The sequence below is a fragment of the Hyposmocoma kahamanoa genome, unplaced genomic scaffold, assembly GCF_003589595.1.
Source record: "Hyposmocoma kahamanoa isolate Upper Pololo Valley unplaced genomic scaffold, ASM358959v1 181, whole genome shotgun sequence".
NCBI classification, from domain to species: domain Eukaryota; kingdom Metazoa; phylum Arthropoda; class Insecta; order Lepidoptera; family Cosmopterigidae; genus Hyposmocoma; species Hyposmocoma kahamanoa.
This window is the reverse complement of record NW_020653712.1, coordinates 1,796,135-1,810,319: the sequence shown is the minus strand read 5'-3', so window position 1 is coordinate 1,810,319 and position 14,185 is coordinate 1,796,135. Positions and strand designations below refer to the sequence as shown.

Below are 14,185 nucleotides of genomic sequence, written 5' to 3'. Positions count from 1 at the left end.
TCAAAACTTTAAAAGGCTCTCCTGTAAACTTGGCAATTTTGACATACGATACTTTACGTGGGAGGGGTCGATATGGAGGGTTGTTCTTGTCGATCCCCAGTACAAAGAAAATCTTTAACAAAAACGCATAGGAGAATTTTGACAACTCGCTGGCTTGACTCGTAGCTCAGTTGATAAGAGCAATAATACGCTGCAGCAGTATGGTCGTGGGTTCAAGTCGATCTTTATATTAATAATCATAATAAAAATTATCTCAATAAAACATTTTTTATTTTATAAAGTAAGTACGTTGCTCATTATACTTATACTCCACAGATCCCAACATCGTGGCGTCCAACATTTCTCGAATCCGGCACACTTGATCTCTTCTTCGAACTATATCATGCCCTGAGCGGGTCTCTTGCTAGTCTGGCTTTAGCTTGCTTAGTGCAACTGGCTAGCGTGCGGCGATCGCTATTCAGTAACACTGAACGAGCCAAATTCCTCAATCGGTTATGTGCTGGGGTGCATCGCATTTTGGATAACACACAGGTAAAAGTTGACTTTGATTTGAAATTTACTATAAGCTTTTCGGTGAAGGAAAATATCTTCATCATTTTTTTAGTAGCAGTAAAAGTTAAAGCTCGTGTGAAGGAGTTCGGGGAAGTACCTATTTCTGCCGCCAAGCAGTAATGTCAGCGTTACTGTGATCCGGTTTTTAAGGGTAAGGGTGCTGGTGAAGTTACGGGCACATGGGACTTGTCAACTTATGTCTCAGGGTGACGGGTGCAGTGGCAGTGCCCCTCAGATCTTTGCGATTTAAAGCTCTGAGTGGCACTGCAACTGTTATGTATGGGTCGGAACAGAAAACTGCGATGCGACGTCGCGTCGCAGAAATCTACGAGCTCGCACGACGCAACGCAAGAACTTGCGAATTGCTCCGCATCGCGCATTCCTGTGATGTTAATCTTCTTTGTGTTTTTTCCCATACTTATCAATAACAGCAGTGCAAAACTCCTGTGCAAAAAACCTAGTTTAAAAAATACATTCAGTACGGTTGATGTCTGTCGAAGGGATGGTTACCCGAACCATGGCAATGAGATGCCTCGCCGCACGAAATTGCATCGCAGCGATTTGTGTCGTTTGTTTGTGTCGCGAATTCGCGTCGCGCCAATTCGCAGTTTTGTGTTTCGACTATATAGGCACTACTTGTTCGTCCAGTCACTTGGTAAATATAAAAAAAAATAATGTCACCGGCATTGGGCACAAGGGTGGTGTGCCTTATTTCAGCGTGACCATGGTCGAGTTTTTGAAATTTAACGAGCCAGAAAAAAAGTCGCTATTTAGTCGGTTCTAGTCGCAAAAAACTAGATTTAGTCGGTCCGCCGTTCAAAAGTCCTTAGGGTGTTTTACTGTCCACACTGGAATAAACTTATTCCAGGGGCCCCGTTTCTCAATCTCGAGAACTACAACACCTAGCTTAGATCTGATTACACTTAAAAAGTCGTGATTTAGTCGGTTGTAGTCGTAAAAAAACTACATTTAGTCGTTACGTCGTTTTGAAGTTATTAAGGTGTTTAACTGTCCACGCTGAAATAAGGTTATTCCGGCGGCACCATTTTTGTATTTCGAGATACAAAAACACACAGCTCCTAACTTAGATCTGATTGCACCCAGAAAAAGTCGGGTATTAGTCGGTTTTAGTCGCAAAATTTTAGAATTAGTCGCTCCTTTGTTTAGAAGATATTGCGATATTCAATTATTTTCATTGAAAGGTGCATTTACGTAGAAAAATCGTACACAATACTCCGTCCAACCATTTATTTAGCTTTTGACAGCTCGAATTCTAATCAATTAGTGATGTCCCAATGCGTTTCTGATCAGGTTTTTTTTTTATAACTATTGATTTTATTTTTGAAGAATCATGAGTGTGAGCGAGTAAAAAAAGACATTACCTGATTGGGATCGTGATGTTGCGTTTGACAATTTGTGTACTCAAGAATTACTAATTAGTGTTAATGAAGATTCAAGTGATGATCCCCGTTCATACGGAGAAGAATCCAACGATTTATTATAATGAACAATAAAAATTTATTATAATTATTTATAATTTATTTCATTTCAGAATAAATTATTAGACAGGTATCAAAATTTATCAACTTTATTCAAGTTGATAAATTTTGATACCTGTCTATATCCGTTACATAATCTGTTGGCTCGATAAATATCGGAGCTAAAGAGCACGTTGCTTCACTTAAATTAAAAAATACAAGAGGCCAGGAAGGAAGTATGGTATTTTTTTGTCTATGGCTGCACAATGGTTCTTTATCAATAATTACGGAACTTCAGAGGCATGCATATGTCAAAAGTTAAATATCCTTATACTCCGTCCAACCATTGGACGGAGTATAAGGATGGTTACCGCTCCAAATGTTCTTTGTGAAACCACTCAAGATATCGTGTTCGTGGTGATTAAAATAATTTTGAATTAATAAAGTGTAATAAAAAACTATTTTAAATATCTACTGTATTTTTAGAGTCACATTTAACCGTATCACAAATTGTAGCTGAAAATAACTTGCGCTGTAAATTATAATAGTCATTCTCAGTCAGTCAGTCATTATTCAATGAAGTCATTCATTCATTACTAAATTATTCTGATCAATGATCGTACGCGACTGTACTCCACGCGCCTCGTTCGTCTCGTGTAAGCCAGGAGCCCAACACGACATACATACACTAATAAATATCATGACAATCGATAAATCTTAATGCCATTAAGCAAAAATAACTGTATATTTTTTGCTAATATCCTTGTATTAAAAATTAAACATTATTAAAACTTTCAAATAGCATGTATTTTAAAAAAATAAACAACGAATTCTGTATATTATGCAAAATTTGTACATGAGCTCCGACACTAACACACGTATAACCATAAAATAATAAATCGGTTGTATCTTCTAAACAAAGGGGCGACTAATTCTAAAATTTCGCGATTAGAACCGACTAATTCACGACTTTTTTGTGTGCAATCAGATCTAAGCTAGGAGCTGTGGTTCTCGATGTTCAAAAATGGTGCCGCCGGAATAACCTTATTTCAGCGTGGACAGTAAAACACCATAATAACGTCAAAACGGCGTAACAACTAAATCTAGTTTTTTACGACTAGAGCCGACTAAATCACGATTTTTTTTTGTGTTATCAGATCTAAGCTAGGTGTTGTGGTTCTCGAGATTGAGAAATGGTGCCGCTGGGAAAAGCTTATTTCAGCGTGGACAGTAAAACATCCTTGTAACTTTTGAACGGCGGACCGACTAAATACAGTTTTTTGCGACTAGAACCAACTAAATAGTGACTTTTTTCTGACTGGTCAAATTTCCAAAACTCGACTATGGTTACGCTGGAATAAGGCACACGCAACTTATATACTTATATTCAGACTTATAACTTAGAATAATAAATACAATAGAAATGCATAGTGGACGTGACACGTGTGCCAACAGTACGCGGAGTTTCGCATAATTGAGCACAGTCCGCCATTTTCGCTTTGTATGTTATGGTCGTATCATTATCTCGCATACCTCGAAAAAAACCTTATTTCGCTTCTTTGGAGCGCAAAATGATAGTCTCATGTATCCATGGTGGTGTTTGATACTATCGTTAAGTCTTATTTAATTTTTATCAATTTTCTATTTATCATAATAGATTTTTCTTTATAAGAAACGAAAGTGAACCTTATACCGCTGCATTATGGTTGATATTTTTGGAGAACGTTAATAGACGTTAATCGTTCGTCGTCTCGTCATAGCCTTTCAGCTATTGCCGCTAGATGGCAGCACTTTGAATGAAATTTCAATATAAAATCAAAACGTAACTTACAATAGTAGGCTTTGAACTTTCAACGATGTGCCGACAGGGTAAAGTTTAAATTATATTAACAATCCAGATTTTGGTACATCTTTTCAATGACTAACTACGACCAAAAATTATCAAGATTTCATAGTGTTTAACATTATGATAGTGTGTTTTGGCTACAGCGGTTTTGATAGTAATCAAGGTTTATTGTTTTTTCTTCCCTGCTTATAAGTCATGATTGCTATGTATAATAATTATACATATAATCATTCTTAAAAATCATCTATTTGCCAACAGGGCCTCCAGGACCCAACGAACTACCATGAGTTCTGCCGCCTCGTGGCCCGACTCAAGTCCAACTATCAACTCGGCGAATTGGTGATGGTTGATAATTACCCACGACTGATTGAGCTGGTTGCAAAATTCACTGTGCAGAGCCTACAGGTACAGATAGATAGATACCTAGACTGCTCTGCTAGTCATAATTAACATATTTGCATATTGGTAATTTTCAAGATTTTGGCACGTCAAGTTTTATTGTCACCTAAAAAAATGTTAATTACGGTGATTTTCTTAACAATAACACTGAAATTACTTCACTATTAAAAGAAATAATTAATGCCAGAAACGCTTCATCTAGTCTTACTCATTGCTATCGAGTATATAACCAGAAATAGAGACCAAATAAGGGCCATCCATCCGTCGCAACTTATCAGGCAAATGGGCCTTATATAATATCAACTATCGTTTGCGCTCAAATCACTAATTAGAAAGCTGAAATGGTACAGCGCCAACAACTGTCCTGTGTGAACGTCTCCGTATATACAAAAATATTCTGTATTTATTGTAACAAAGATAATGTCTCTAACAATGGGGGCTATTCCATTCGGTGGTGTGGGAAAAACAGCAAAACATTTAATTACAAAACAAACGGAATCACACTTCATTGGTAATTAAATATTAAATATGTAATTTTTCAATTTTCGTCCATTATAGCAAAACTCAAGTTAAACTGGTCGATTTAAAGCGCGACAATTGACGACACTCGTCAATTGTTTCGTATTCGGGCTAGCCAATCGGAGTGCAGTTGTCACCGTAATGAGATGGCAGAATACTTTCAAACAAATTAAATGACATTTCGTCTCTATTTCTGGTTATTTCTGGTTACGTACTCGATGCTCATTGCACAAACTACAAAGCTCTCATTATATTAGCGGTTATAAAAGTACGGTCCTTTCGACTGTAGAAAGAGATAACCGAGTGTGAATTACACGTAAGTTTGTCAAATTTGTTTGATGGTTTATTTGATCGTTTCAGATGTGGCAATTTGCCCCCAACTCTGTTCACTACCTCCTGTCACTCTGGCAGCGTATGGTGGCCTCAGTACCCTACGTGAAGGCTTCTGAACCTCACTTGTTAGAAACATACGCTCCAGGCGTCACTGCTGCTTATATTGGTTCAAGATTGGACTCCGTATCAGTTGTCGTAAGGTGAGATTGTTAGTGAAATGAATAATTACCATTTATTTCAGAATTTAGAAGACGCTGTGATGGCCTAAAGCGTTAAACCTACCTCGTCTCTCAAACAAAGGCCATGGGTTCGAATCCAGACCCTGTACACTCGTTCTCCGTCCAACATCCGTTCGAAGCGATTGCTGTCAAATAAGTAATATTCGACCAGTTTATAAGACGCATGATGCTAATGAAGCTTGACACTTGAGTTTTTTTTATAGCCCCGCACTAGGGAAACCCTGTGTCGCGGATGCCATGTACACACACATTCTTCAGGAATTTCGTTTATTAGATGATGTTATATATGAGAATAGCATCGAAATATGTAATAATTGTGTACCTTAGTATCATTTATTTGTAGAAAAAAAATTAAATGTGGGTTATACCTATTTTTTTGGTAATTTTCAGGCAAATTTCAAATAGTGGAAGTTTTTCCGGAATGAATCCTGATAAATTTGGAAAAATTTGAGATTTTCGCAATTGTTCACATAGGAAATGAAACTATTTGAATCGCGTTTACAGGCCCCATGGTCAACCGTGACCAAAAGGGCCCGAAACGTTCATTTGTTTGAAAAAACAAATATACGCGATTTAAATCCGGAAAAATAGTTTCATTTCCTATGGAAGTATATAATTTCGAAGGCTCATATTATGTTCTACGCTTAGAAATATCTTTTGAAGTTTTATTTAACATGAATTCCGAAATAAACTAGTATAGCTAAAAGCCACGTACAGAAAAACGAGATTTAAAATGATTTGACAACAGCTTTTTTAATGGCTCTGGCTTTTAATTCGTTTTCGTTCAGTCACTTCAACTTTTGACAGGTGTCAACGTCAAATGTGGAATGAAAGGAAAAATATCTAGATATACTATACTTTTTTTGAAATCCAAAATCTGTTTAACCCGATCTCTTGTTTTACCCTCAATACTTAATACTTTTTTGCATTCCCAAAAATTTACAACGTAGCAGGTGGACACGCTTAAATTAGAGCTTTGGGGCCAGCAAAAACACACAGAGAGGGCAACATTTAACAAATAAAATCTTCAAAGACCTTTACAAGAAACAAAATACAATTTATACAAAAAGACAATTCTTAAATCTCAAATTAAAACTATTGTAATACTATATTATTATTTTGAAAGATTCATCTATATATGCTATTAACAAAGAAAATAAAATTAATAATAATAACAAAATATTTCGGTAACATCTATGCCTGGTATTTATGCTTGTATGTCAACTAAATACACTGTCTACATTAATTATTTTAATAGGAACATATTTGTTTATCGTTTAAATATTCGCTTACATTATAGTAACTTTTATATACTAAATTTTTTTTCAAATGTGATGTAAAACTGTTGTCGCTGGGTATTTTTTTTATGGCGTTTCGTAACTTTTTATAAATTTTTATAGACATTTCAAACGGACTTGATGAATGGAGAGACAGAGTTGAATTTGTTAACATAAATCTGTTTTGGTGTCGAAAACAATGGTTTGTAGGTATGTCTTGTCGTTTTTCATAGAGATTTGGATACTTTCTGACAAACTTACAAGATTCAAAAATGTAAATGCATGGTAATGTTAAAATATTGTATTTTTGGAAGTAGGGTTTGCAACTTTCGGTTATACCAATGTTAGCTAGAATTCTTATTAATTTTTTCTGTATGGTCAAAATTGAAGGAGATTCAGTGCTGTTTCCCCACAGCATTACACCGTAGTTGAGCCACGCATAGGCATACGTGTAGTAAGTGTTGATCGCGATTTGTAAATAAGTTGTCTTTATTTCGCGAATTTCGTTTCTTACACTGTGCTGATTCCTGCTATTTGGATGCTACTGAAGAGCTGCTACATAAGCTTGAACGGTTGCAAAATCTGTGCATAAGGTTCATTTTTGGACTTCGTAAATATCACCAAATGTCACAGCTTCCCATTGGTATCCTCAGGAATTTGCGTACAGACAGTACGTACCCTTGTTTACAATATTCTGCACAACCCTGTGTCCCGGGTATCTGAAAAAGCGATTCAGCTTTGTCAGGTCCCAGGACAAACCCTGTCGCTCTCTCTTTAGGTCTCAGTTATCTTTTCCATCTTTCAATTCCAGACCACCGAATGGAACAGTCCCCAATAGTTAGATATATTACCTTTATTACAATAAATACAGAATATTTTTGGAATGTACGGAGACGTATACACGGGTCAGTTGCTGGCGCTGTACTATTTCAGCTTTCTAATTTGTGATTTCAGCGCAAGGTATAGTTGACATTTAAAAGTGATATACGTTGACATTTAAAACTAATATAAGACCCATTGATCTGATGAGTTGTCACGGATGGATGGCCCTTATTTCGTTTCTATTTCTGGTTATATACTCGATGGTTTGTGTTTTCGTTACTAAATGTGTTTTTGTTTTTTCGTTACAATAAATGATTAAGTAAATAAAATAAAATAGTTATACCACTTTCATGCTGATAGTCTCAATTATGAATTAACTTAAGTGGTTAATTTGCTTTTCAGAGACGGCCTGGAAGACCCTCTCGACGACGTGGGTACAGTCCAACAACAATTAGAACAATTGTCGGTTATCGGTCGATGCGAGTACGGCAAGACTTGTCAACTGTTAGTGGCACATTTCGACCGGGCCGCGGCCGCGTACAGCGTCGAGACGCAGCCGCAGCAAATCCTTGTACTGCAAGGTGAGTTTTTTAGTTTTTATTTTACAATGCAATTAAAATATTCTTTATTGCACACTGGGACAAATACAAAAAAAAAATAAAAGACAGGTACAACAGGCGGCCTTATTGCTATATAGCAATCTCTTCCGCGCAACCTTAGGGTTGCAAGGAATAACTGTAAGATAGTAATTAATTGAGGGCGCAAAAGAATACGTATTTGAAACACGTATTGCACGTACACAAATGAAAAAAGAAGAAGAATAATAAAAATAGTCTAAAACAGATATCCATAAATAATAGTAATAAATAAAACATAATAATAACAACACGTAATTTAAAACATAAATCTAAAACAGGTAAGAATAGGAGAAAAGAATAATTATGTATATTACAGGATAATTCAAATTCATATCTTTAGGAAATGAAACTATTTTTCCGGATTTTAATCGCGTACTGAGGTGGTACAGTCTTCAACTAGTTATGTGTAAGACTGTACCACCTCGAGTCAACCGTGACCATGGGACCTGTTAAGGGCCCGAAACGTCGATTTGTTTGAAAAAACATACATACGCGATTTAAATCCGGAAAAATAGTTTCATTTCCTATGTGTAACAATCGCGAAAACCTAAGAACTCAATTCATATCTTTATTTCGGACAAAATGTCCATATAGTGTTAGTAACAAAATTTCTTACAAAGTATGTTAATATAAATCCTCTAAACATTAACGCGTACCCGTACCCATTGATATAAATATAATATGGGCCCATCGTTCCTATCGGCCACTGTATTCTGCATATTAGGGACGCTACCCGCTTCCTCAAAATGGCGCTAAAGCCGTCCACTCGCGGCTCGGTAAACATTCCCGAAGCTACTACTATACTGGACGCACAAGGCGCGATAATGCTTTCTATGTATAATGAGCTTTCAGTAAAGTTTTGAACGACTGGAGTCAGGCCGAAAATTCCACAGCTGGATGCTTTTAACTTTGACAGAGCTGGAATAGAAGTTAGAAGAATGGATAGAATAGTTTAAAGAAAGAGTAACAGAAGACTGTAAGGTGCGACTGAGAGTAGTGCTCTGAAACACGAAACACTTTTTGAGGTATACTTCGTTTCAATCCATTTTGAACAAAAAGTAAACAACTAAGTCACTGACCCGACCATAGACGGTTTAGTGGTGGCCAATTGTAACGCCAACTACAAATCGATTAATTAATTGATGAATCGATTTGTTCAATTGAGTCATACTAGCGGTTTTCCTTACATAACCTATACAAGCATATTTGAATTTTCAGTTTAAATCCTTCAAATCCTTACACTTAGATACTAGTTCGATTGCGATTGAAATGTTCGATTTAATAATCGATTACTAAACTTTAATTTATTGAACCGAATGTTTTTTTCGAACAGCACTATGCAACCATAGGCAAGTCATAGAAGTATAGATGAATAATAACCTCACTTTTGGACTACCATTTTTCAAATACGATTTTACGATGCTATTCAAATGAATATTGTTGGAAAAAGTGATGATATATCAAGTCGAAATCGTATCGAAAGTGTTACTTATTCGATTTATTGAGTGATTGCTTTAGAATTTTAACCAAACAGGTATGTTTACTCTTTGTCCAAAATGAATTGGAACAGAGTTTAGGGAGGAGAAGTGGTATTAAAGAAAACAGAGTACAGAAGTGATAAAAGGCGAAAGTCCCTTCTACGACGTATGGGTTCCAAGTTTGGATCGGAAGTCTGAGATGTGCTGAAATTTTTCTTATAGTTTCTTTTTTACAATTACAAATTAACTGCCTCCGTGACCGAACGGTTAACATGCCACAAAGAGGTCCCAGGTTCGCTTCCTAGGTCGGGAGAAATATATGTATGTCCTAATTTATTTCTCTCGTGACTTTGGGTGTAATTTCTGGCTGTCTATGTGTGTGTCCATGGCACCAGCGGTACAGGGTTTCTCTAGTGCGGGGCTATGAGTGTGTGTGTGCGTTGTTATTATTGAACACATCTTATGCAATAAAAAAATCTTTAATTTTATCAGTAGCTGTAGAGTCCTTTGTTAAAGAGTTGTCCAGCGTAGTACTGCCACCTTACCTATTTCTGCCGCCAAGCAGTAATGTCAGCATTACTGTGTTCCGATTTTGAAGGGTAAGGGTGTTGGTGAAATTACAGGCACATGGAATTTGTCAACTTAGTCTCAGGGTGACGGGCGCAGTGGTAGTGCCCTCAGATCTTTGCAATTTAAAGCTCTGAGTGATACTGCAACTGTTATGGACAGGCGTGTAGTTTACCATCAGGCGCATGACTTGTTCGTCCCGTCACTTGATATTATAAAAAAAAAACATAAGCGAAATGCTTATAATGAGCAATTTGAGCGAAGTAACATCTCCTTACAGGGCAATTAACCTGGCTAGTGTATATAATCGGTGCGGCGATCGGCGGTCGCGCAAGCGTAAACACGTGTGACGAGAACGATGCCATGGACGGTGAGCTCGTGTGCCGCGTGCTGCAGCTTATGGATCTCACTGATTCTCGACTGGCTCAGGTAAGTGTTACGAGCAAAGGAGCCTAGCGAGTCCATTTCAGATATTGCAAACTTTTATTTTTCTAAGAGTAATCATCTACCAATAAGTCCTACTGTTGTTCACGGGTTTCCTTTAAGGAAACGGTATAAATCGTAACTGGATGCTGATAAGCAATAATGTTTTAACCAACATAATCATAGCTTTGCGAAAACGGCACCTAAAGGTTATTTCGTTGTTTTTGATAGTTTGTCCTAAAAACTTGTAAAATGAAAACTTTTGCTGTTGTCACCTTAGGAATTATGAATTGTTGTGATTTATTACTATAATTTCCCAACAACGACAAGCACATCAGCAAAAGTTTTCATTTCTTAGGTAAATTTTAGAATGAACTATCAAAAACTATGAAAATAATCTTTAAGTGCCGTTTTCGGCAAAACTATGATCATGGTGATTGACACTTTATTGCTTATCAGCATCCAAGTATTATTGGGTAATTTTCCGAAAGTTTTTAAATAATGGAAACTTTTCCATAAAACATGAAAACGAAAACTTTGAAAGGTTTCAAATATTGGAAAAATATAATTTCGAAGGCTGAAGGGCTGGCTCCAAAGAAAGAATAAAAAGTAATAAGTACCAGGATCTCGCTCCGACTACCTATTTGGAGCCTTTGGAGTCGAAACCCTTGGCCCGTGGGGTCCCAGTGCTCTTCATCTGTATAAAATCTTATCCAAAAAAATTAATAGATTTTTTGGGAAACCCAAGCTACCTTGCCCGATGCATTAGCATAAAAATACAAAGGGGGAACGCTGCCAGCGTCTTGGGCACCTTGCCGCGGGGAAGAGAGAGAAAAATCCTACGCTTACTGTCTTTTTTACGTTACCTGTATATTATCAAAATAAAAATTACTCCCATTTCGAAGGCTCATAGCATGTTCTACATGTAGAAATATCTTTTGGAGTTTTATTTGTCGTGAATTATAAAATATGTTTGTAAAAATAAACTTGTATATCCAAAAGCCACTACAAAAAAACGAGATGAAATGATTTCACAACAGCGAAAACACCTTTCTAGTGCCTCTAGATTATAGAACCCTAACAAGCCGTGACCAGGTTCACGGCAGTAAAACAGAAAACTTCCGGTCCACAAATATATTAAAAGTCGGGTTAAGAAGAAATGGTAACAAAGAAGTAAGGAGTAAGGATATAACAATAAAAAGGTATATATAGAAAAACTGATACATTAATATAAAACACTTCCTATGATGAAAACGATATTAATTAGAAACTTACCCCTAAAAGGGCTGAGATATAGTGAATTACAGATACGTATTCATAGGTACATGACGATGGAGTGGAACAATCCAAAATTAAAATTTAAATACGAGTGGCCAGGAACCGAAGAAAGGTGATAAAATATGTGGGATGACGATGCAAGGAGGTCACACCGTCACAAACTTACACGCTATGGAATACACTTTTTGAGGCCATATTTTTGTGGAATCTAAACCCGTCTTTTTTTGTCGTCTTTCCACACATGTTTATCTAACACGTCTTCAATTTTGTAATATTGTGTCATTTCAAACGCGCTTTTGTATAGCTAAAAGCCGCCGTGTGTAATAGCTCTAAGATTTATCACGTAAACAACGAACCGAACTCTTCATCACGTTTGAAGTGACACCTGTCTCCGACATGCTTATTACAGGGTGGCTGTGAAAAGCTGGAACTGGCGATGATGTCATTCTTCGAACAGTTCCGCAAGATCTATGTGGGCGAGCAAGTGCAGAAGAACGGGAAGGTGTATAGGCGGTTGTCGGAAGTGCTCGGCCTGAGCGACGAGAGCCAGTTGCTCAGTGTGCTCATGAGGAAAATGTAAGTGATATTTATAATTTCGTTGGTAAAGTCGAAGATTAACTATTTGAAAAAAAAACAAAAAACACTTTAACTAAAATTTCTTTTCCCGTTAAATAGGCGACGTTTGAACACGACACTTGTGACGGTGTGACCTCCTTGCATCGTCATCCCACCTTTATATTAAAATTTCTGATATTATTCCCACACTCGTATTTAAATTCAAATTTTGAATTGTTCCATTCTTTTGCCTCGCATTCTGATTTTGATTCGTTCCATCGTCATTCTCTGCCCGATCGCGGCAGAGAACACATCTTCTTGTTATTTTTTTTTTAACAGTTTACCATTTTATTAAAAATCTCTTGTACAATATACATTTTTAAGATCATAACTTATGATTCATAAGTATTATAGGAAATGAAACTATTTTTCCGGATTTAAAACGCGTATATTTGTTTTCTTAAACAAACCTGATGACTGTACCACCTCAATCAGCCGTGACCATGGGACCTGTAAAGGGCCCGAAACGTCGGTTTGTTGAAAAAACAAATACACGCGATTTAAATCCGGAAAAATAGTTTCATTTCCTATGTGTAACAATCGCGAAAACCTAAGAACTCGATATCATAAGACTTGTTAAAACCGCAATAAATACTTATATAACTGGATTTATTACCACTAGTTTTTTACCCTTTTGTATCCTCAAATTTTAACGTACTAAACAACATGTATGGAGGCTGCGGAGGCTACTACTACATTCCATCCAACAGGACGTAACGCCACCAGCACCAGAAGCCCTCTTACAAACTTATTAGGACCCAAGATACTAGTTCACTTCATTTTACAGGGTAACTTATTCTACACATAAAGTAACCATAGCTTTTAAAGTAATTTTATATTTTAAGCTGCCCGTCGCGACACGAAAGCGTGTAAACAAACACATGAATGCTAAGTATTGCTGTTTTAATTACCTACAAATTACCTTAACCTTCTACATACATTCGTTACGTAGTCCTATTAGAAAGAAACACCCAGTTAAATATAGATACACACGTAATACTATTTATTGTTAAGATTTACAAAGTATAAATTAACCTTATGTTGAATTAATTTTTGCTATTATAATAATTTTGTTACATTATTTTGAAAGAGTTTTATATCTGGCAAAGATTCTGACATTAAAACAAATTAAACTATAACGTGTTGGTAATAAGGTATAAATTTAAGTGTACGCTATTCGACAATAACTCGAACCATTGCTGCTTTTAAGCCGCCGTTTCTGTATATGTTTTAAAGCGAATTTTTGGGAACGTGTGCATACATTTTAATGGGAGCGCGTACATTTCATGAATGAAATAGAACTCGCCGATCCGCCGGCTTACCTCGCGTTGATTGGTTGAGATGCATCGGGACAAGTTATACACGTTTAATAGTGAATATTTTGAATTAATGTTTTTTAAGTGGTGGGGTATGCGCGGTGCAACTGGTAATAGGTACGCGGGAAATTTTAGGCAAGCCGATGGGAATCGACTTATATGGACGCCTCGCCACTGATTCATATTCTTTATTTGCAAGTTACATGGTTATATAGCAGGTGTTCTTATGCTAATGGTCCTTGACATGTTGCTGCACTTCCTCCCAATGAAGGTGCACCTCACTAACATCCGAGGCCTGCACTCTAACCTTGATCCGGTCCACTACCACCTAGAGACTGAGAAGCCGCACCTATTCTTCTTAACGGAGACGCAAATAGTAACACCGTCTGACGTTGCGTACCTCAA

At 36.8% G+C, this 14,185-nt stretch overlaps 1 protein-coding gene across 1 annotated transcript in view; it reads left to right on the top strand.

Annotated features, from left to right (window-relative positions):
* Positions 1-14,185, top strand: part of LOC113226097 (exportin-7-B) — a 65,503-nt gene that overhangs the window by 20,199 nt on the left and 31,119 nt on the right. Inside the window, exons 8-13 of the mRNA XM_026458615.1 lie at positions 316-531; positions 4,135-4,281; positions 5,155-5,327; positions 7,868-8,046; positions 10,429-10,577; positions 12,259-12,425. Coding sequence (XP_026314400.1) covers positions 316-531; positions 4,135-4,281; positions 5,155-5,327; positions 7,868-8,046; positions 10,429-10,577; positions 12,259-12,425 — 1,031 coding nt within the window. The remainder of the gene's footprint in view (positions 1-315; positions 532-4,134; positions 4,282-5,154; positions 5,328-7,867; positions 8,047-10,428; positions 10,578-12,258; positions 12,426-14,185) is intronic.